The sequence below is a fragment of the Anthonomus grandis genome, chromosome 3 (genome assembly GCF_022605725.1).
Source record: "Anthonomus grandis grandis chromosome 3, icAntGran1.3, whole genome shotgun sequence".
NCBI lineage: Eukaryota > Metazoa > Arthropoda > Insecta > Coleoptera > Curculionidae > Anthonomus > Anthonomus grandis.
In genome coordinates, this window is record NC_065548.1 from 17,743,780 (window position 1) to 17,767,706 (window position 23,927).

At 30.0% G+C, this 23,927-nt stretch overlaps 1 protein-coding gene across 1 annotated transcript; it reads right to left on the reverse strand.

Annotated features, from left to right (window-relative positions):
- Positions 1-13,995: 13,995 nt before the first annotated feature.
- On the reverse strand, positions 13,996-23,927 carry LOC126734283 (merozoite surface protein 1). The gene is made up of 11 exons (XM_050437836.1): positions 23,849-23,927; positions 23,631-23,781; positions 22,342-22,465; positions 22,181-22,282; positions 21,936-22,124; positions 21,700-21,834; positions 19,172-19,337; positions 14,839-15,016; positions 14,513-14,777; positions 14,337-14,445; positions 13,996-14,114 (listed from the first exon to the last, which is right to left on the reverse strand). The coding sequence occupies exons 1-11, from the start codon at positions 23,925-23,927 to the stop codon at positions 13,996-13,998; spliced, it is 1,617 nt and encodes a 538-aa protein (XP_050293793.1).

Sequence of the window (23,927 nt, forward strand, 5' to 3'; positions counted from 1 at the left end):
CCAAACTTTGAAGGCCGACATCTCGGCTTCTATGGGAGCTATCGGGAAAATTCCAACGGTTTTGTCTTAGTTTCATCATTCTGAATCCAGCGAGACCATCCGCAAGGTCGTAGCTTTTACGATAGCCGAGATATGGCATTTTTGATGCCCATTTTTGGCCTCAAAAACGAGGTCAACAAGTGCCAATTTCCGAATTTTCAAAGTGCTCTCATTTCCTTATTTCTGATCGAATCCTATTATAACCCGGTATTTTCGGGATCTACTTAATGAGAACAATCCGCTGGTATAATTATATCCGCTGATATCTCGGCTTCTATGGGAGCTATCGGGAAAATTCCAACGGTATTGTCTTAGTTTCGTCATTCTGAATCCAACGAGACTATCCGCAAGGTCGTAGCTTTTACTATATTTTTTGTAAATAAGAAATATACAGTAGCACTTATTAGTTTTTGAGCATACTATATAAAATCAAATAATTTCCTTTATTGAGATTAATTTTTGAAATAACTGAAAAACTTAATATTTCCTCAACTTGTAAAAAAAAGGTAGCTGTTGGCCACTGTTATATCTAATAACCCATTGCAAAAGTTTTTGTTGAAAAATATGAAAAATGCCAATGTCCGTTCCAGAAAGTTCGTCCTTATTATTTATCCAATTTATTTTATTTGGTGGATAGACACTGTATGCGAAATTAAAAAAGATATATATTCTATGATCTAAATATATAGTATGAAAACTCACAGGTCTATTTTCGCAAATTCAAATTAAATTAAATTTTGTTCAAAACACCTTATGTTTTAGCTTTCGTATTAACCAGTTGGAGCCAATTCCAATATTTTTATGTAAGGCTTAGCCTCAAAGGTTTGCACCATCTACCCGTTAAACCAGTTTAAAATTTTTTTTTATTAATCTGATATAATGCGTTCTATAAAGGGTTTTCTCTGAAATATTTTGCTATAGTCTACGATAATATTAAACATTTTTAAAAATCTTGATATAATAATAACTACTATTGTTCTATGGTTTACAAACTTACAAAAAAAACTTTTAATAAAATTAAACGCACATTAATCAATTATGTGTCTCATTAAAACCGTTTTAGTGCTAGTGTTTAGAAAATATAGCCACCCGTCGGCATCATGTATGACAAAGCTCCTGGATCTCGTAATGTGCAGCAGTAATTCAAGTGTGTCTGACGTCACAGGCACGACCGCAGGACTGTTACAGTGCTAAGTGGTCGCCCATGTATCAACTGTAGCCGGACCTACGAGTCGGACGTTTAAATTTGTGTCTTTTACTTTATAGTGCCATATGAAATGTAATTATTCAACAACTTTTTTTTTTTGAAAAACGTCCCATTATTAACGTACATTACTCGAGAAGGTAATATAAGAACATTTTAAAGATAAGCCACCTACTACACCCTATTATAAATCTTTCACACGCAGGAAAAGGTCATGTTTGTCAAGAGATGGTCCGGAGTTTATACCAGAGACGTGTTCGCAGGAATATTGAATAAAGCCGTAAAAGCACCCCCTAGAATCGTAAAAATATATGAGATAAAGGACACAAAAGCCTCCAAACTTTGAAGAAGCGACCCTTTCGTTATTCGACGAAGGGAAATTTTGCAATAAACATGAAAAAGGGGCGAGTGCGAGGTATTGTGCGTGACCCGTGGGGTCATCCGCAATGGTTTCTGTAAATGTATAAACCATGTTCATTTATAATAAATGGAGTTTCGTTTTGACTTTTTTTACGTTATTCTAGTTTGTTTTTCCTACTGATATCACATACAGTTTTGTAACAAGAGACGTAAGAATATTTAACGCAGTTATTTAAAGCTTTCAGTTGGCAAAAACACAATCCTTAATAAAGTGTTATTTTATTAGTAAATCAGTAGATTTATAAGTTACTTTTTTTAAGGAGTATCTTCTTATCATTCTTACCACCTTGATTATATGTTAAATAGAATAGCCCAGGATTATATTTCTCATATGTATATCCTTTATCTAATAAAAATATTTTGGTATGATTTTTCCACTATTTTCTCTCAAAGTCAAAAATGTTAAATTTTAATTCTTAAAATTACATATTAAAAAAACTAAATTATCCAAGGCACATCAACTACATGCTAGAAATAAGTAAATAAGTAATAATGAAAAATGGAATTATGTGTCAAGGTTGATGAGGGCATTATTAGATTAATTTGAAAGAGAAGCAAGCTTAAGTCATAGAGTATCTAAAATAAGAAGAGGAGTTACACATGTATATCAGATAGCATCACGTTTATGACGTGACTACAGCGCAGAAATAAATATTGATAATCGATATTGCAGGTAGTTACAATACCGACTGAGTCCTGTCGAGAAAAACCCGGGATGTTCGAATTCAGTATAAGGCGGGAAATTTAAATTTAAGGCGTGCACATACTTTACATTCATGACCATTAGATCTTGCAAAATATTATAGATAAGAAAAAAGTTATATTCAGAGAAAATATGTGCATATTAGAGCAAAAAGAGTTTTCAAATTTTGCTTTTATTCATCTTTATTTATGCTATATTTTTATATTTCTCACTATTAATCATCTGACATTTTGCCTTTTGCAAAATATATACATTTTTTATATTGTTGCTTATAAGGATAGTATCTTCGAAAAACGAAAACAAAAACTAAACTTTGATTGAGAGAAAAATCGATAAAAATTTCCGATTTATTTTAAAATATGGTTAATAAAATCAGTTAAGATTTTATTTAAGAGGATTAAAATGTGATCTTAAATACACAGATTAGTTTAAATTATAACTTTTGCCATATTTCCTATAGTTTGCAGGATAAATTCTATAAATCAAAATATCAGAGACGAGAAGGTAATGTCTCCATAAGAGTTTCGAATATCACAACAAATTTTATTCACACAATAGCAATTTTATCTCTAGCCTCTGGGTCTACAGTCTTGATAGTGAAAACACGTGGGACGTTATAACAAGCAAGAGAAAAGTGCTAAAAAGAAGGAAATAATAAAAAAACAAGAAGGAAATTTTTAAGAATAATAAACATCTTGGAAAAATAAAGTAATATTTATATTTCCTTGGATTTGAATATATGTTTGAAAAATTTATTATCATATTAATATGATGAGAATGTTTTCCATGAGTTAATTTATATACTGTATCATATAAGTTACATGTGAGGCTTCTTAAAGTTTATATTCCAAATCTAAACTTTATAAATATAAAATAACATTACAATATATCAAAAAAAGTAAGGTAATTGGGATTGAATTGTAGGAGCACATTAATAAAATAGGAGGGCTCTATAGTTTTCATGTTTTCTCTTTCATCATCTATATTAAAAAAAAGTTACATATATAGCAATGACTAGCAGCGTTTTGGTAATGATTTTCTTATTAAGCAATTTAACTTCTGATGAATTAGTTTACCCACTAATTCAAAATAAGCTATTGGCCACTTCCATGTTTTAGGAAAACCATTTAACATAAAGACTAAAGTATTATTAGTCAACATGTCCATTTATTTTGTCATCGAATTTGTTATACACTAAATATTCAGATAAAAATATTTCGTAAAAAATTAATAAGCAATACCTACCAATAGGTTTCGTCTTCTATTCTCTTAAAGCCAGTTTTTTAAAAAGTTCATTGTCTAGACCAAGATCAAACAGTCGTTCAATAAGATCTTCACAAAAACAGAAAAGGCAAATTTAAATTTTCAACCTATTTCCTTCATATTAGTAAATCTGAAGAAACTTTAAAAAAGTTTCTGTTGATGTAAGTGACGTCATTTTTTGGAATGGAAATATAATAGACATTAGGACAATTTGGCAGCAGGCACTCGCACTTTCGCCATAATGTCTAATATATTTCTATTTGGCAATCTGACAGCAAAGTGTCTACATTGACAGGTATGACTGTCAAAGACGACAATGTCAATATCAACTCCCAGCGACGGTGGTGCCGCCCTTTCTAGCCATTGGAACTATTAATTGTCAAGTGTCAAAAATAAGGTGACCGAAATGTGCAATATTTTAATGCCGAAATATATACATTCGGATATACTTTTTGATAAACCATTACCTTCATTCGGTAAACAGTTCGAGAATATTTATTTTCGGATTAAGAACCTGTAGCGCTATGTAACAGTCATGCTTTAAAACATAATATAAGGTTTGTAAAGCCGAAAAGTTAAAATAATCAAACAAATATGAATTAAAATAAATTAAATGTATTTAAATTCACAGTCGTACAAGTAATAATTTGCAGTCACCTAATTTCAGATTACTTTTATTTTCACTAGTTGCAACGTTGTTTTCAGTGTAAAATTTAGTTGGCAACGACGTTTATTTTCGACCAAATTTCGACATATTGCACCTGTATCGCAACTGTTGTAAAACTCTGCTGTTTTTACAACGTATTTTTTTGACATGCAAACGTATACAATTTTTCGAATCAAAAACCCAGTAAGAACAACGTTACCTCATTGTTAAGAGAAAGAGAGAGAAAGAGAGACTAAGAGAAAGAAAAAATATTCAATTCAACATAACCTACTTAATTTATATTTTTATAATTCATTTTTTGCTTGGAATTATTGGGATTTATTATTTTCGTTTTGCTTTAAAAAATTAAGAGATATAAAGACTAAATTATATTCTGCAACTTACTACAGACGCAAAAAAAAACTTACAATGGAAGCAAAAATGCCTACAACTAGTTTATATGAAGTTGATATGGATTATGTAGAATCAATAGAAATGGCGGAAGATAGCAGTGAAAAGGTTTGTAATTAATTTTACATATTTAAAGTTTAAAATACTTGTAAATGGTTTCCTTCATGGTTCCTATATCCGACTTTATAGCCTTTCTTTACATAAGAGACTAACCAGTTTGAAAACAATGGTAAATTTTAGAAAGTTTAATTTTTTAGGTTTTATATAGCAGCAGCAGCAATGAGAACTCAGATTGTAATGTTAACATTACATTCTGAGTTTATATTTTTCGAAGAGCTTATGATTTTTTTTGTAAAAGTTTTTGTTTATTAAAGTTTGTAAAAAAACGTGCTGCATACGCGCAACAAACTGTAAACAATAATTGAAATATTAAAATTTTAGGTTAGGTCCATCCGTTCTTTCACTTAATTCAAGCCAACCAGGGACAACGACAGCGGGTTTCTTATCTAACCAATAAAAAAAATTACTTATTTTTTTTTCGAAATCCCCTATAAATTCAGGGCGCGCGTATTATGTTTGTTTATAAATTAAGTGCTTGTAAATCTTTCAAAATGGGTATTTTACCCGTATAATTCACTATATTATACTACATACAAAACAAATAATAATAAGGACTGTTCAAAAGATGGATTAAAAAGGTTGTATTTTTGGAGTAGCTGCCTACTGGAGTTATCTATTAGCTTATTGTTAAAAAAGTAATTAATTTTTCTGTCGTTATGGCGTCCATGAGTCCAAAAATCAGTAACTCTAATTACGTTGCAAAAGCGTTTAGAAAGTTAACGGGTAGTCACTGCGTAACGTTGAGACAACCAAAAAAATCTCTTTTAAATTGGTGTAAAACAGGGTTGTCTCTACGGCTAAGACAACGTAACAGTGCAACATTGCGTTGCAATTTGCAACGTTGTCGCGTCGAAAAATTGCTAATTGGGCATAGTCTACAACATGTATAATTCAATATCTAAAATTCTAGATGAGTAGGACAAGCGGAGAAATGGCTTTTCTTATTCCACACATGTTATAGAATATGCCATGCTATATAAAATAAACTGTGTCAACATTAAAATTTTATAAGGGTTTTAAGATTTTTTTACAACCAGAATATGACATAAAGGATTTTCTATTATCGTATTACATAAATATCTTAAAGCTCGCTCTTGCAAGATAAAGACAAACTAAAATAATTTTCTTGTCCAGTTGCCCCGCAAGCTATCCTCTATTGCAAATGCTATACAGCCACTTTTTGTTAAGTTCGCTCCTAGGGATCCTTATTGCAAAATATTTTTGATGCTACCTATAATCATAATTGTTCAACATGCTTATATAATTTCAATAATATATTATATATTATATGACCTGAAATTTATTAAAAATTGCTGGCAAAAGAAGTTATGTTCGACAGTATATTGTTATTCTGATATTTAAATTGTAAAATATTAGTTCTTGATCTCTTTTTAAAAGATAAAAAATTTTAAATAGTACCATATTTTCACATTTAAATTTAAATAAATAATATTTATACTTCTATCTTGCCAGAGCAAGTTAATATCAGCAGCAAAAGAATTGCCCTGGACATTCTTCTATATTAATATTGATATATTAGGAAAAAAGAGGTACCTACTATGAGATATGGAAACTTCAGCTCCAAGTAATATCATCTGGGATTTGTTATGCAATACACAATCAAAGGCTTTTGACAGGTCAACAAAATACTAACACTGCATAACATCATTGTCTGTTCATATTAAGTACATAATTGTGCCTTATTAGCCTGTCTGTAGGCTTATCTTAATAGACGATTCTAGTACAATTTAAAACAATCGCTCTTCTAGATTCAGCATTAATATTATTATTATTCTTTGTAAAGTCGCTCCTCTTACATCAAATGTGTCCTTCGCTTATGGATATAATTATTAAAAATTGCAATATTGACTTACTACTTAGATCAGTAGCAAGTATAGATGGACAGTGTCACTTATATCTACAATTGTATTTACAATCCAGAGATTAGCAGCTACAAGTGATAAAATTACATATTAGTTTAATTTTTAAGAACAATAAATTTTGTGGAATAATTTGGATTCTTGGAGACAACTCTAACCATTCAAACATTGCATGCTTTAAGATCCAGCTTTTAGGAGAAATGATTTTTGGTAGAACTAGTAGTTGCTACTTCAACTTAAGTTCTGTTTTATCCACATTTTAATTTTTATCAAGTAATCCTCAATACTATATGAAATATAAGTAAATCATGTATAATATAACGATATACATAATCTTGTTATTTAAAGAGATTTTTATATAATACTAAATAACACTAATAAGTTTAACCGACATTTTGATTTTTTAATACAACCAGTATTTTTTTTCTTCTTTTAGACGTTACAAGTATTAAACTAAATTATAAGAGTAGTAACGAAAAATAAAGGACCCATCCGTTTTTAATTTAAACCTTATTCTATCTTTGTTTACGTATATAATAAAGTTATGAACAAAGGTAGATTTATGGTTAAAATTTCGAATTAGAGAGAGAGTATATGAGTCGAATTAGAGAAAGTATAATAATGTACTTTTAACACCTTATATGTACATAGATTTAAACAAATCAAACGCTTTCAAAACTCATTAAACCATGCAGTCCTAAAATTAACACCTCAAATATTCTACCCGATAATATAATTTCATAGAAGTTTTAATACACCAGCACAGTAGCGCTTGAAATGAGCTTAGAAAAAATAAAAACTGTTCTGAAAAATTACTAAAATAAATACCGCATTCTCATAACTACCAATCTTTTTACGGTTATCCTGTATATAAAGTGTAAGCAAAATGATATTTGAAGCAATATTAAGGAAAATTAAACGAAAACAATACGAAAACAAAAAGTAACCAATTACATAAATCGCTTCCAAAGTGGTTGTTGGGGGCTCGAATAACCTTAAGAAAATTAAAGTGCTTTTCTTTTAACTTTTTCTGTTTTTCCGTATAATTTCATTACATTTAATGGCGGTAGTCGTGTTATCACGTTTCTCTTTGGAAATGCGGTGATAAACAGTGGCGTGTTATTTCTTATTAGTGTTGCTTGATTTAATTCCAAAACAACTGTAAATTAAATTGGTAGGTGTGTGAAAATAATGACTGATCATCGTATAGAAATTTTTTAACGAGTTTGTTATTACATAATAATGGAAATAAAAATAATTTTAAAATAATTTAATATAATCATATTATTTTAAAATTATCTATTATTAATCTACGCTTCTCAGATTCATTTTTCGGAAATCGGTTATTTTAATTATTTTCAAAAGTACTGAAGTAAGATAAAAGTTAGAAGAATCTTAGTAGAAGTATATATTTCATAAATTATTAATATAATCATAATGGAAGTTTTCTAGAAAAATCCAAATGTTTGAATCCCCCCTTAAAATTTATATTATGAAGGTTCAATTAGTTCTAATATATACCCTTTTCGCGTTAATTTGTAAAATATTTATAATATATTTATCCTAGCTCTTGTACTTGCTATTTTTTTTTCCTTATTTTGTTTGCATATTTTTATTGAGTATATGAAACATTTTAAATTAAAAAAATTGTTATTTATATGAGAGTCAAATTAATGGAAATCAATTAAAAATGATTACTTGGGATTTGAAAAATGGTTATATATGTACATATCAGGGTTTTTATATTTTTTTTATTTTTTTTTGTTTTGTGGTATATCTAGTCACCTTGTATTTTTTCGCTTAATACATGGCCTTGTGATAAAAAAAAATAAAAATAAAAATCATGTAAAAACTCATAAAGCCTAAATCAGATTATGTTAAAAATTACGTATTATTTCTATTATTATTAATGTTATTACCACTATTTTTATTATTAATATATTACAATATTTGAACCGAGAATTTGCGACTTAAGTATGAAGTACTCATACCTTTCAAGCTTTCTTACATTATTTCGTTAAATATTTTTTCTTATAATTTATATTATTATTGCCTTATCTAAGCTATATAATCTATTTTTTAAGTTTTATATTTTTGATCAGTCTAACTTAACCCTTTTATATTTTTTTTCTGTTATTTTTTAATTTTTTTCACTAAATTAATTTAGTGGGTTTAATAACTTTTATTTTGAATTTCCTTAAAGGTTAATCCAACTTTTTTTTCTTGTTAGCTTTATCCTGTAATAATACGATGATTTACAATAATATTGCACTTTATTTTAGTATTTTTTAGTGAAAAAAAGATTTAAAAAAATCCTGCTATTATACAGTTAACGTATCTTTTATCTATTCTATAACATACAAAAATATTTTTATTTATTTCCTTCTATGTCTATTTCTGTCTGAATGTTTATTTGATAATATAAAATATACAACAAGTATACAGTTCGGTTTTTAATTATCCTCCATCTTATCTTTTGGATGCATTTATATAAAAAATTAAGATTTGGCACACATCAATAGCAACCTAAATACTACTTTTTGGTCTCTTGCCCAACAAGCAAAACTTCCATAGCATTTAGCATTTCACCGCCATTTTGAAGTTAAAAATAAAATTAAATAGAAAGGAGGGTCATGAAAAACATTTGAAAGCTTCCACTGAATGCTTTATGGTCCTAGAATATTAAGTCATTACTTCTACTCATCACAAAATGCAGCCCTTCAAAATCAAATTTTTCGCATTTTTCTTAAACTTTTTTTTCTTTACTACACCTGTTCAAGTATAATTTGTTTGTTGTTATTTGGTTGTAGACTTTGTATTTTTTGCCAACGTTTAGTTTTAGCAAGCAAGTTTTACAAAATGGGCAAGAGACCAAAAAGTAGTATTTAGGCTGCTAATGATGTGTGTCAAATTTCAATTTTATAAAAATTTCAATTTTTATAAAAACCCATTCAAAAGATAAGAGGGGAAGGGACAATTAAGAGCCGCACTGTATACATAATCATGAATGATAAGACTAATTGACCATAATATTTGTAAGCCCATTCATACTTTTTATTATATTTTATCCCCAAACAACATATTTTAAAATTCATACGGTGATTCGTTTAGCTTGTTTCAACTAATACTTTATTCCATTTTTTTAACAATTTTATACGTCAACTCTTTTTCCTTCTTTTCGTCAAGCTATCTTATTCTAGTACTAATGACTGTTTGTTAAGGCTGTCGCCATTTCTCGCATCCTAGTTTCTTACGCTTGCGATCTTTCCAGTCATGTGATGGTAGACCTCTATCTTCCATTGCACAGTTTAATTCTTCTTTCCACGATCTTCTTGGTCTACCTCTTTTCTTCCGGTTGGCGGAAACCCATTGTAGCATTCGATTTGACCAGCGTTAATAATTATTCATCCTTTCGACATGGCCATACCATTTTCGCATTTTGCAATCTATAGTTTCCAGGATATCGATGTCTATGCCCATATATGTCTCTGATTTCAGTATTCCTTTTTATGTCTTTCCTGGCTAGTTGGCAACATCTACGCCAGCAGTTTTTTCTTCCATTTCCATTGGTTTTATTTTGGAGGCGTCTTTTTAATTTATTATCTAAAGCTCTGAAACATAAACTCCTGGACAAAATTATCGCACCACTAATTATTTTGTCAAGAAAATTTAAATAAAAATAAATATCAGTTAAACAGTTATAATATCTTTTCTCGTATAAAAAGCAGAACTGGACAAAAACTATGTTTATGCTTTATCATGGAACATGCTGCTCGTGAGGAGTGAGAATACATCCGCAGGAAAGTTTTCATAATTTGATACGAGGAATGCTGCGAAGACTTCAAGCGGTCATTGCAGCTAGAGGTGGCAATACACGTTATTAAGAATTCATGATGGGTCTAGTGTTTTATTTTTGTATCAAAATTGAAGTTAGTAAAAATCGATGTTTTTCCTTATATTGAATTTAGTTACTTAAATCTCGTTTTGTTAAATAGAATATAATTGCTTTTGTTAATTAATAATGCATAGTTAACAACGCTTATAAGTTTGCTTATATTTGCTTTTTTTATCTTTATTAAAAAAAAATCTCTAAAAATCAAGTGGTGCGATAATTTTGTCCAGGAGTTTATTATGTAGCAATACTTTTTGTGGTACTATTTTATATTTTTGTGTTCCGAGTGATGTGATTATGCCAGAGTATAATATTTTGTTGACCTATTGCTAAATTATCTTGTCCAATTCTAATTGCAATTTCTTTTGTGTTTCAAATATAATTTATCATGCTTCCACTGAGGTATTGTCTTGTCAATATTTTCGTTTTGTGTGTTTTTTAGTTCTAAATACCTTCCTTCACCTCCCACTACTACATACCCTGTTTATAGTAGTGAGATGGGTAAATTGATATATGTATGTATATTGGATATCATCCTGATTTTCTGCAAGTATTACTTGATCATCGGCAAAATGCAATCTGTACAGTTTATCATCTCCAAATGGAATAAACATAGGTTCACATTTTCCTTCCAGGGTTCCAAAACCCCTTCGTAAAAAATTTTAAAGAGTGTAGGTGCAATGCAGCATCTTTGGCACAACCTTTGATCACCTTTATCCCCTTTGTTAATCTTTGTTCAATCTTTATTAAACTATTAATCTTCGTATAACTCCCTCAAGGCATTAATTTACATTGATAGAATTATTTTATCTTTTAGCACTTGCCGCAACTTGGTTAGTGGGATAATATTATAAGCTTTTTAAAGCTCAAACGCTTTTCTATTGTTTGTTGCAGACAGAACACATTGTCTATACAAGAATGGCCAGTAGGAAAGTCACAGCGTCTTCCCATCAATCTTCAAATATCTGTCCGTACAACCTACAAATTGAGTTGGTTACGCTAAGCTCTCGGTAATTCATACAATTCTGTCGCCTTTGTTGTTGTATAGATTGCTGATATATCCAGTTTTCCATTTTGTGGATAGCTGTTCGTCTCTCAAGAATAAATTAAAGTTATAAGCCAATAGCTAAATAGTTTGACACTCTCTGACACAAGACACTCTTCCATGTCCTAGAGCCTTTCCTTTTTTTATACCATTGACACGTTTTTTGAATTCTTTTGGTGTTATTTTAGTTTCTTTACAGTAGAAAATAACATAGTTTTCATTGCCATTATCTTGAAATTCTGCTCGATCTTCAGTTTTCCATAGTATTCTACCTATTTTTCTGGGGAAATCAGATTTAACCTACTGCGTTTTTTACCTTCCTTTCTATTCTCATTAAGTGTTTTTAAAAATTCTTTACTTCTGGCGTTTATTCCTCATCTCAATTTTTGCTTAATTTCCGTGTTTTTTACTCCGTTGTTTAACAAACGCTGTTTAATTTGAAGTTCAGCCTCATTTAATATAGAAACTGTGTAGACCCATTTTTACGTTATTAACCCTCATTTTGGAGTTTTCCCTGCATATTCAGTAATCGATTATTGATTTTAAATTTCAATTATAGTTGGATCCATGTAAACTTATGGATATACTTGTGTTAATTTTATCCACTCATTTTCTTTAAAATCATATAATCGCAAACACTACTTAATCTTTTACCGTTTTTATTTACTTTTTCTTCTCCAAATGGACCAGTATGCTTATTTTATATATTTATTATAATAGAATATTCCTGTTTGAAATTTCCTATTATTAAAATATTTCCTCTATTATCTTATAAAAGATAGAAAACTTATCGACCTCTACTTTTTCAATAGTATTATTTAATTTAAATTTCAATCCACATTTTTTCTTATAATTTGCACTAACCTTTGATTAACTGGATTGATACCCATACTGCATTAGGGTAATATGAAGGAACAGAAATATCTATAGAAATGTTAAACACATGAGAGTTTAATTTTCGCCCTACTACGAATAATGATAACCAAGAAATATTTTTAACTTCCAGCATAGATTTAACTAGCTAACGCAACTAATTAAATTAATTTAACTAGCTTGCGTTAGCTAGTTAAATCTGTGCTTCCAGCATTATTTCTTACATTACAAAACAAAATAAATATAGTAGTCTAGCTAGAACTAGTCCAATACAGTAGTAAATCTAGTAGTAGTATTTCATGCATATTATCCTTTTTAATTTTTTTATTTATGATATTAATTTTTTTTTTGCTAGTGGTTTTAGAGTAGTTGTTAAAGCCAATGTTTTATTGCTTCTGTATGCAGATCTTAATCGGCTGAGTAATGCGCGGGTTAATGTTTAAAGAAAGCCTAATATCTAAGGAAAATATCTGATAGGAATCATACTTTAAAATTACTAATATCAGTAAAAAATTATTTGTGTCAATCGATCTAATGACATAACCAAAAATTAAGTTTGATATTAGAGATAAAGCTAGTGAAAGTGAGATCTATTTTAGCAATGTGAGCAAATTAACCATTTGAGTTTGACCATAAAGGTGACAGTATACTTTTTCTCATATCAAAAAATGTAAATACTATCATTTTCACCTCTTTTTCAATTTGTAATACTTGTACCATGCTTAGTTTTTAGAGTAGAGAGACCAACGAATTACCTATTACGGCAAATTAGTTTACTTAACTTTTTCTCCAATGTATATTAATTCCTTAAATTTTCAACCTCTCCTTAGAAAAAATAGTGAGAAAAAAAATTAGTGTGTGAAACATCAGTCTGACAAAGAAAATAAGTAAGTATATGTATAATATGATTTCCATCACGCGCCAAATTTGTTAAAAAAAAGTTAAACGCCTGTTGGGGATTCATCCACTAAAATAAAAGTTTAGAAAGGGGACGAAAAAACTTTGTTAAAAAAGTTGTTAAAATGCTTAAAAAATTCGTTTTGTCCCGTTTCTTTACTCTTAATCCCGTGGTATTAAAATTCTCAAAAACCTGTAAAATTAAATGTTTTCATGTTTGCCTTCGATTTCGTAACTACCCTGAATCTAATTTTAGGAAACTTTTAAAACAAAAGGCAGGCCAGACCGCTTTTAAGGTTGGTATCCAATTAGTAGAAAAAACTAATTAACTTAAGTCCCACGATCCAATTACAATGAAAACCCAGTTTTCCTTTTAAATCAAAGGGGGAATTGTAAATTAAAATGAAGTATTTTGGAATATCAAATTTGTTTTATAGTGTTCTCTTTTAGCGAGAGTTGGCCAAATAAAGATTCGTTGTTTAAAAATGGCTTAAAAAACTTAATTTAACAAGTATTCTCATTGCGAGTACCGGCTGTTAATTAAAACTTGACTCATATATTATTTTGTCCTTTACTAAAAAATTACAAAACATGTTTATTTATTAGATTCTTTTTGGTAATTGGACTCTAAGGTTTCTTCTTCGAGACTTGGCATCAATTACCAGTTGAGCCTGCCGTTTAAGAAATCCTCTAGATGGGACTTCATCCTCGTCTTCTGACCCTAAAAAGTATTAATAATAATAATAATAATAATAATAATAACAATATTTTTTATTATTACTAATATTATTATTATTGTATTTATTTCCTTAATATCATTATACACAGTAGGTGCATATTAAGAAAAAAAAACACGAAACCTAGTTCCAGGGGATGTTAAAATCATTATTTGAAATAAAACTAATTAAATTAATTATAAAATAAATGTTAAATAAAAACAAACCTGTTTGAGGTACAGGACTTGGCGAACCCATAACCTGTGGTAAAGGAGTTCTTCTGATCAGTCCGCTGTAGGGAGCAGGCAAATGTTCTTCAATTACTTCCAAAGGTTCCTAAAAATGTAATGTAATTAGTTTGATGCAAACTTATTGACTTTCAGGAACATACTCTATTACTTACAATTTCTTCTCCGACTTTAGAAATGGTCCTACTTTTTTCATATTTTCTCATTATGGTCTCAACTTCTTTGAAGATTGAACAGAGAATTTTTTCAGGGTCATTTTCTGGAAGTGCTAAAGGATTTGCCATTAGCCTTAATCCATGCAAGCTTAGTAGGACATTTGTGAGCGCTTGTTCTTTAGTTATCTTTTCAAGTTTAAAAGTTTCAGATCTGTTTTGCTGGCAGGCTATTTCTGACTGAAGACGTTCCATTTCTCCAGATTTTCTGAGAAAAATAAATGAGGAAACAGTTTGTAGAAGACATAAAATAAAAAATAGTCACTTACTTTTCGGCTTCTCTTGATTCAGAATATTTGTATCCGTCAAGTTTTGTTTTTAGAGTCTCAATGTTTTTTTCGATATTTCTTTTTTCAGTTTCCGATTTACTTCGTAACTCATTTAGTTTGTTAAGAGCTTCTCTTTGGGCTTCAAATCTTTCCAATACCTCTTGGGTCGAAGAACCGCCTAAAATCAATTATTAATAGAAATTACTCTGAACTTTGAAACTAGCGAATCATTATGTTCCTAATCTAAGAATTTAGTTTAACGCATTAAAATTATTTAATCTAACAGAGTTAGTTAAGCGCACAATTTTTTGAACGTATTTTAAACTAAAGTGGACGACAGATAGTTTTTTTTTTATTTACATTTACTGTGGCCAAACCCCCTTTGCATCAGCCAGCCCTACGGGCCTTTGAAACGGTTTAGCGACTTCAGATGGTTTGATTATTTTCGGTCCCCTATAACTTTGTATTTTTAATTTTTTTAACGATAAAAACACTGCTTAGAGGGTTCTTCGCAGTGAGGTTCATGATATTTTTTTATTAGAACCCTCTTGTATATTTTTTGTCTTTTTTCCTAGTTTGCCTCATTAATAAGTTAATTATGTTCAGCTAACCGCCCTAGTATAACATTTCTAATAAAGCAGAAAAAAAAGAAATTCTGACTGTCGAAATGTCCTGACTAACCTATTCTTTTGTTGTTTAAATTTTCGTGCTAACCTCTTTTTTAAATATTTCTAGTTTGTAGTAGTAGTTATTACTACTATTGATTAGTACTATTGTACTGACGGGGGGACAGTATCTGGTCGGTAGGCCTTAAAGTCCCTTTTTGCCATTGAACCACCTGAAACCTCAACATTCTCTCTATTATTTCTAAGCAGGAAACCCGTCCTCCTCATGAAAAAGTGCTTTAGTTCCTCTCGTCGCAGGAAGGAAGAACGCATGGTTTCTCTTCTGATCCTAGCCCATCTTTCGCATTCTTCTATAAAATGATATGGGAGTTTCACAACTAGGGTATACCGGACTGAATATTACGTCTAAGATATGCAGATGCCAGATGAGTCTACAGTGATCTGTTAAGACTCCAGTCATGTCTGCTATAATCCCTTTGTGTCAGGACAGCAGTTATTCTATATTTAATAATAGCAATTCTTTGACCTGTCGGCAACCGCTATTCCTGTTTCAATTTTCCCTAGTTTTGCCCCATGCCCAGTTCTCTAGTCTATGGAAAATGTGATAGAGCTCGGGGCTGATCGGTGGAAATATGACCCGAGCCTAGCGAACTCGTCCGCTCGCTTATTCTCATCAGCATTCATTCAATTCATCACAGTTCATCCCTTCACTCCATTGTGTCCAGAAACTCAATACACTTGGACTTGTCTTTCTTACTTCTGCTTTTGCGTCCATCTCCAGAACAGGCTAAAAAGCATATTTTTTTCAGACGCAAGGAAATTACAAATGACTTCTAGATAAGTGAAGAAGAATCTCAATGCTAAAGAAGGACTTAAAAATATATTTAAATGCCAGAAAAATCCATTTTCTATTTCTTTCAGACAGTGGAAAAAAGTAAAAATGGTTTCCAGGTATTTAAAAAAATATATTTTTAGACAGTTAAACAAAGATTAATTCAAATTCCTGGAAGGCAAACAAGATGATTCTAAACACCTGAAAACAAGAACCATCTCTAAATCTAAAGTGGGAGTTTCCAGTCTAGCCAGTCTTTCCAGTCTAGTCAGTTTTTGAGCATTTGAAGCTTTGCTTGTTACCGTCCACCAAACCACCAAGTCTAATCACAGAAGTATATAGTCACTGTAAGATGTTGGGCTTTATACCCCACTTGCTAACGACTATTCTTTGAACTTTCCACAAAATGGAAATCCTTTTATTGACTGCCTCATTGACGTACTTACTCCACGTTAGCTTGCTGTACAGGTACACACCTAAATATTTTACGGCCTGCTTGATTTTAAGCTATCCTCAAGCAGAAATTTGACGATCTGTCAATGAGAAACAAACTAGAAAACAAGAAACTGTTTTTTGGGGAATTTTCAAAAATTAAATTTTTTTAAAATTTCTGAATTGCTTTATACTCTTGATATGTACGTCTGAATAAATAGAATAAAATTATTTTTTTACACTTTAGTAGTATAGAACATTATAATTTTTAGATCGACCAATTACGCTTAGAAACAAGGTATCAAAATATGAAAATAATTTTTCTTGCCTTTTTATGACTGAATTTCATGTATAAAGAATAGAAAATGTGCTTGTCTTGGGATCTTAGACGGATTTTTATGTGACACTTAAATTTTATAATATACTCGGAAAAAGCACTTTTATAACTTTGGTCATATATATTCAAACGTTGCAGTACTTGTAGCTTTGAGAGCAACATCTTAAAGTATTTATTGTTAATAATTTATGTATATTGAGCACCACGTGCAACTTATAAAAAGGAAACTGAGAATAATCAAGTTCCAACTTCAGTAATTTCAGCAGGAAGATATCATCCATACTCACAAACTTATGCATCGCCAATCCACCGTTGATTTAATTTGCTTGTATTTTTCTTAGTAGGAATACAAAATGATCAGAAAAACATTGAATAGTCTCCTCTTTAAGATTTGAGGAACTACATGTGAGGAGTTCGCGTGCATAACCGGATATATCCACTTTGAGAAAATTTTCAGCAAACACGAAAAACACCCTGTGTGTTTATATTTAAAAATAGTAATATTTTAAAAAAATAGCTTTAATTAAGCGGGGTTGACCAATTTATTAACACAAAAAGAAACCAAAAAAAAACAATTCGTCATTATTAGCAATAAAAGTTTGTATATATTCGTTTTTGCACGTAATGACATAGTAAGCAAAAATATTTATTTCTTTCTCTTTAAACAAACTGGGTCAAGTAGTATTTGACAAAAGTAATAAAAGAAAAATTAAATATGTATTGCATTTTCTTCGTGCATAGCTTATTTTCTCCTTGGGTTTCAAAATTTATCGAAGTATCCACATTGGCTCCTATTGTTACTATCTAATAGGTCTTTGTGCCACAAAAACTCTTCCCTGTTTCGCCCATCATCCCCAAAATGCTCCTTTATCAAATGATTCAAACTTTTTTTCCGGTTTGAAATTACCCAATGGTAACGTGCTGAGCTGTATGTTTTCTTCTGATTTTTCCCTTCTTAAGAAGTGATTCCGAAGCTGTGTCACCCAATGGTGTAAACCTATAAAACTGAGACATCTTAATTTTAACAGTGGATTTGTTATGTTCATTCTTAATTTTTTTAAAGTGAACTCTTTTGCATTCTGAAATTCTCTTCATTTTTTTATATACCTTTTCCAGTTCTTAACTATTATACATTTGCCAGTCAAGGCCCAGTATTTTTAACAAACCCACTTCCGAATATATTCCAACGTATTTTTCTTTTCTTATAATGACTGGATGTCTTTTTAAGATTTTCTCCACTCTACCAAATGATTGGTTCGCAGGAAGAAAGCTATGCCCTCGGACTGGAAAAGTTATTATCACTGCTTTTAAATTGTCTGGAGATTTGTTTTTAAGCCAATATGTTAGCATAGGAATAATATGCGAATTCTTATTCTGCCCCCCATATCCATCGCAGAATAGTCTGAGAAGGTGTATTCCTTCATAATTTAAGTTTTGAAGATGACTGAACAAAGCAGAGTCAATTTGAATAGCCCCTCTCCCTCCCCCCCCGCTAAATTACATAAAAAATCTAGTTAATTCGTATGCTTTTTAGAAGCATCTAACCTTACTTCTGCTTTCTACGCACTTCTCTTTTGCTTTCGCGACATTTTCTTTTTCTATTTCCATCACTTCCTTTCTTTACACTTATTTTCTTATTCATGATACACAAAATTCAACTTTAAACACTAAAAGAACACCCTTATTTGACTGGTCTTACAGGAGTTAAAAGCGCGTGGAATCACAACTCAACGTCCAAACAACAACTACTAGAATAGATAATGAAAAGTGCAATAGAATACGCACAACTTGTTTATTTGAATATATTCGATTTTGTTATCAAAATTTGGATATATCTGGTTTTGCTCCAAATGTCGAAGTTTACTTAGCGTTTTAAACGGGACTTATTCGGTTTTGCTTCCAAACAAAAATATGAACCTATAGAAATGATAACAAGGAACCAAAAACCACCCAAACTCCTCATATAAGATCTGTATCCAATAAGACCCTAATATTACTATACGATGTAGTGAATTTAGTATAAAATTTTTGGTTGGCCATATACATAGTAGCTTACTAAGCACAAATTAAAAATACAAAAAATTATAATTTAATACGAATATTTACCAGTAGCTCGTTTTAATAACTCAAATTCTTGTGATTTTATTTCGACAGGATGTGGTGGCGTTGAAGACTTTTCCTCTTCTGCGTCTGCTTCGGCACCCTCTGGTTCAGGCCTTACAGGTAGTCGACCACTTATAAAAAGACGTTTTTCTAATTTTTCTAATTCCACCTTTAATAAAGTTAAAAGTTATACATTAGGTCTTTATTTACACAATTATAATAATTATACAATTATTACAATTTCGAGCCACTACATATACTTAATATTGTAAGATACAATTTACAGGTATTGCTATTTTAAAATTAATTAAAAAATATTCTATATAAATATGTACTACTATTATGAAAAGCATAGCGACCAGTATAAATATTTTCTGAAATAACCTTCCTATTAGAAAATAAATAAGATGACAATAAAACATAAGGACAATAAAGGAATCTGAAAGGAAATTTTCTGATATTTCGCCTTTATCCCTATAGAGATATTTGCCATATACATGGCACTGGGAACATATTAAAAAGCTTTGGCTTTATCAACAGATTTTGTCAAAATATTGTGCAGGGTATACCATTGGTATACCATTATTATTATTTAATTTCTTCATTAATTTTAAAACAATTCTAATATATAATTGCCGTATTATAAAAAGATTGGTTGCTTGAAAAAGCGAGTTTGACGAATATATTTTATTTTTATTATTACAAACGTTAATCTTATATTTTTGTGTGATTCTAAGAGGCTACTAGCATATGCGCTAACCCATACACTCAATCCGTACATTAAAATAGATTACACCAATGAATTTTTGTGTGATTATTTTAGGTGAATTCCTAGGGAGAATTTCCAGTAGCTGCTAAAATTTTTAAATTGTTTTTCGCATTTTTCTAATAAGATACTGTACATGACTTTCATATTGCAAATTCCTATATACAACGACTCCTGGATATTTGGCAGATTCCACTTCATTTACAATATTCATGCATTGTTTTTCCTCCCGTCCGGTAAAACGTAAATATTCATGACTCCCTAATGTCTGGCAATAGTACATCGTTTTTATTCTTAGAACATTGAAACGCTAGAACTAGCATTGCCGTGGAACTATGGCCAGTATGTTTGCTTGTAACATCTCTGATGCAATGATGTCAAATGCTTATGTAGAAATGGCAAAAAAACCTTTTTTTAATTTTTATAAAAATTTATCACTTTTTTTGACAGGCACAAAACAATACTACTGTTCCTCTTTAATAAAATATGAAGCATTTTTTTAACTAAAATATGATATGATACTCTATAAAGAAGTCAATATTCAAAGTTAAATGAATGCACATAACGTTTGTTAGAAAAAAAGGCAACAACATTGCAACGCCGCTCGATCGCATTGTTGATTCCACCGACACAAGGAATCTTTAATAAATATTTATTAATAATAGAATATGCTTTAAATTATAAATATTATTTCCGTTTATAGACTCTTTTATGATGTCAAAAAATAAATATTTTTTAATAGGTTTTTATTTAGGTTTATTTCTATAGTCATTTATTCTGTTCTCCCTTGATATGATGTTATGATTTTATCGGTATTTACTTGTGAAAAGATTGGCTTGAGTCGGCATAAACTCAAAGTTTTTGTTTATTAATTCTAGTCCTTTAATGTTTTTTCGATATTCATTGTTAGAAGATGCTGATCTACTCATAAACACAGATACAGATACTACAGATCTGAACAGTTCATTTATAAAGAGAAGAAATAAAACTGTTCCCAACACGGTACCCCAATCTCTACATACTATGCTTTACTAAAAACATTATTTGTCTAAAAAAAACCATAGAAAGTAATATGGTTTTTTTTTCACACCTATATGTCATAGGAAATCCGTCTAATTCCTAATTGCACAAATTTTGCGGTATTTAATATAATTCATATAATATTGTAATTAATAAAACGTACAATTCGACATAAGTTTTATAAAATTTAACCTAATTATGTGGTTAGGTGACACTTTTGTTACATTATCCCTTAATCCATGAAAATTTCTTTTTTAAATTCTTGCCTCAATTGGTAAAAATCCGAAATTGTCAATATTTCTGGTACCTTCTTTAAAACCTTCTTGAAAAAGAGAGAATGCAGATATAAAATACCTTTTTTTTTATGTAAGTGTATTAAATCATCATATAAACCCATGGTTTCCGTAAAAAAACAGGTTGATGATGGACCCTTAATGTCTTCACGTGATATTTCAATTTTAAATCACTAATATGTACAGCCAATATTGGTTACGGAAAACTTTCATTTTTTTTCTACGACTTCAAATAGGACCAGAAATAAAAATTGAAAAAATTTTTAATTGTTTTTTTTTCGGAAATGCCGTATTTTTAAAATTTTTAAACAGCATTTTAATGAGTATCAAATTACGCAATTTGCACACAGTATACATTTTTGCTCTCTAGGTTATAATTACCTTACTTAGTTATATTTTAAAGTTTTACTATTATTTCATGCATCATGGTCTTAGTAAACTAAACATAATACCTTTCTTTCGCTGACTAATCTTCTTCCCTCATCAGCTTCTTTTTCTCTTTGTACGGCAGTAGAAGCAGCCTGACGCTCCTCTTTTAATAGATGACCACGCGCTTTGCCTCTACGCTTTGTAGCCTCTTCCATAATCTTAAAATCACTTTACATCAGTTCAAAAGTAAACATTGCAATTCCGACTATAAATTTTATACTTCAAGACATAAATATAAGTCTCGGTTAAGTCCGCTTACTTTCTGCAATTTGTCGATATCACCGGCCTGCATTTGTAACTCTTCTTCTAAAGTTTTTATGCGACTTTCAAACTTTGCGGCATCTTCTTTTAACGACTTTCTTATATCAGCATATTTGTTTCTTATGTGAACCGCTTCTCTGATCTGGACCTCTACTGCATGAATATTATTTTGAAGTTCACTTGCTGACTGATAAAAATATATTTAATATTTCTTTTATTTTGTTAAATTAATAATTAAATTACCTTTTTCATCGGACGTTCCACTTTTTGAGCTAACTCTTTCTTTTCTGTTTGACTTACCATCTTTTGATACTGCGTTCCTAATTCTACGATATACTGCCGTCTCTATGAATTAATATAAAAACTTAATTGAAAATTTTCGTGAAATAAAATATAGTACGTACCTTTTTTATTCTGTACCTTAATAAATCCAATTTTTTACATAGATCAATAATCTGCAAGTCTAATAGCTCCTTTACCTCAGGGCATGTTTTGTCCGTTAGAGGGCCGACTATCTCAGCAACACGTCTGAAAACATTCTTAATAAATTGGTGAAGGCCCTGGAATTTCTTTACTATTCAGTCCAGAGTAAATTGACGGTTTCTAGATTTTCATTTTTTTATGGTACCTACTATATTACATAGAGGGCTGCGCTAATGATACATGTTATTTAAAAGTTTAGGGTTTCGTGGGTATACTTAGTTCCTTAGCCTTTTAAGTTTAAGCTGATAAAGATATTAATAAAGAACGAAGAAAGAAACTGCTAAATAAGTCATATGGAACCTAAATGATCTGGATTCAATAAAAATTACAAATCACTTTGTGAACAGCTTATACGACCGAGTAAATTCAGATTCATGAAAACTTGACTGACTGACTTACATTTGAGATGATGGCCAGAAGTCATGAAATAGCATTAGCAAATATCCATGCAGCAATTAGTACTAAATTGGAAAGAAGGAAACTATTTTTATTCTAGGGAATAATATTGAGTAAGGAAGATAAAAGAAACATTTGCGCATTTTCCTTCATGAACATAATTCCTACTATTGGCAAAATTACCATTTAATAGCATTAAAGGTTCTAAAAACGATCAGATGTGACATATCTCCATAAAAATAGTAATAATAATGGTAATTGTGTATCGTATTTATCATTTGGATGAGCAAATTTATTATCGCAAAATATTAAAATGTTAATTTGATATAAAAAAGGAATTTATTGAAAAACATATAAAATATTTTAAATCTGAGAACAAGTAAGTTGATTAACTGAAACGATAGGAAGCATGTCAGTCAGACGGTGATTTAGTAAGTTGTTGGCCATTAAATCGTTTTACGAATAATTATATTACTAGTTATATAATAATTATATAACTAACGAATTTTAATAATGTTTACATTAAAGGAAGATACACTTTTTATGCCTTTCTTCTTGATAGTGTTATCAATGAACCCAGGAATGGGAAATTTAGAAAACAAGTAAATAAGTTCAAAAATATTTAGATGAAAATTAAGGGGAATTTAAATAAATGATAAAACGGTTACTTAATAAGAGATTAGTTAGGAATTAAAATATGTGAAAGTAATGATGAAGACTAAAGCTTTTTGAGCACCCTCTTTAACGAAAAGACAATATCTTAATAATATACAATATAATTCAGATCCGATTGATTACTTATTATGTTACCTACCTATTTTTGAGTCTATACTTGGCAACAGGACTTTTGCTTTCATGAAGAAGAATAACTAAGTTGGATACTTCCTTCTTGAGCTTTAAAATTTCATCTGAATTAGATTTTCTCTCAGTTTCACAGTCTTCAAACAAAGCTTTTCTTTGTCCCTCTGTTGAAAAAAAAATATTTTTTTAATGTATTTTTTAAGTAAAACTACATACAAAAATTAAACTTACCCGAAAGCTGAATTTTCTTTTTTATTTCTGTAATTTTTTTGTTAAGCTCTGTTAATTTTATTGTATCTTCTTCATTCAT

What these genes read in the sequence shown, in the direction of transcription:
- LOC126734283 (XM_050437836.1), bottom strand. Translation starts at nt 23,927, where the DNA reads ATGAATGAAGAAGATACAATAAAATTAACAGAGCTTAACAAAAAAATT. An exon ending in TGGAACGTCCGATGAAAAAG is followed by an intron (nt 22,125 to 22,180) that starts GTAATTTAATTA and finishes TATTTTTATCAG; the next exon opens with TCAGCAAGTGAACTTCAAAA. An exon ending in CTAAAGTCGGAGAAGAAATT is followed by an intron (nt 14,446 to 14,512) that starts GTAAGTAATAGA and finishes TTACATTTTTAG; the next exon opens with GAACCTTTGGAAGTAATTGA.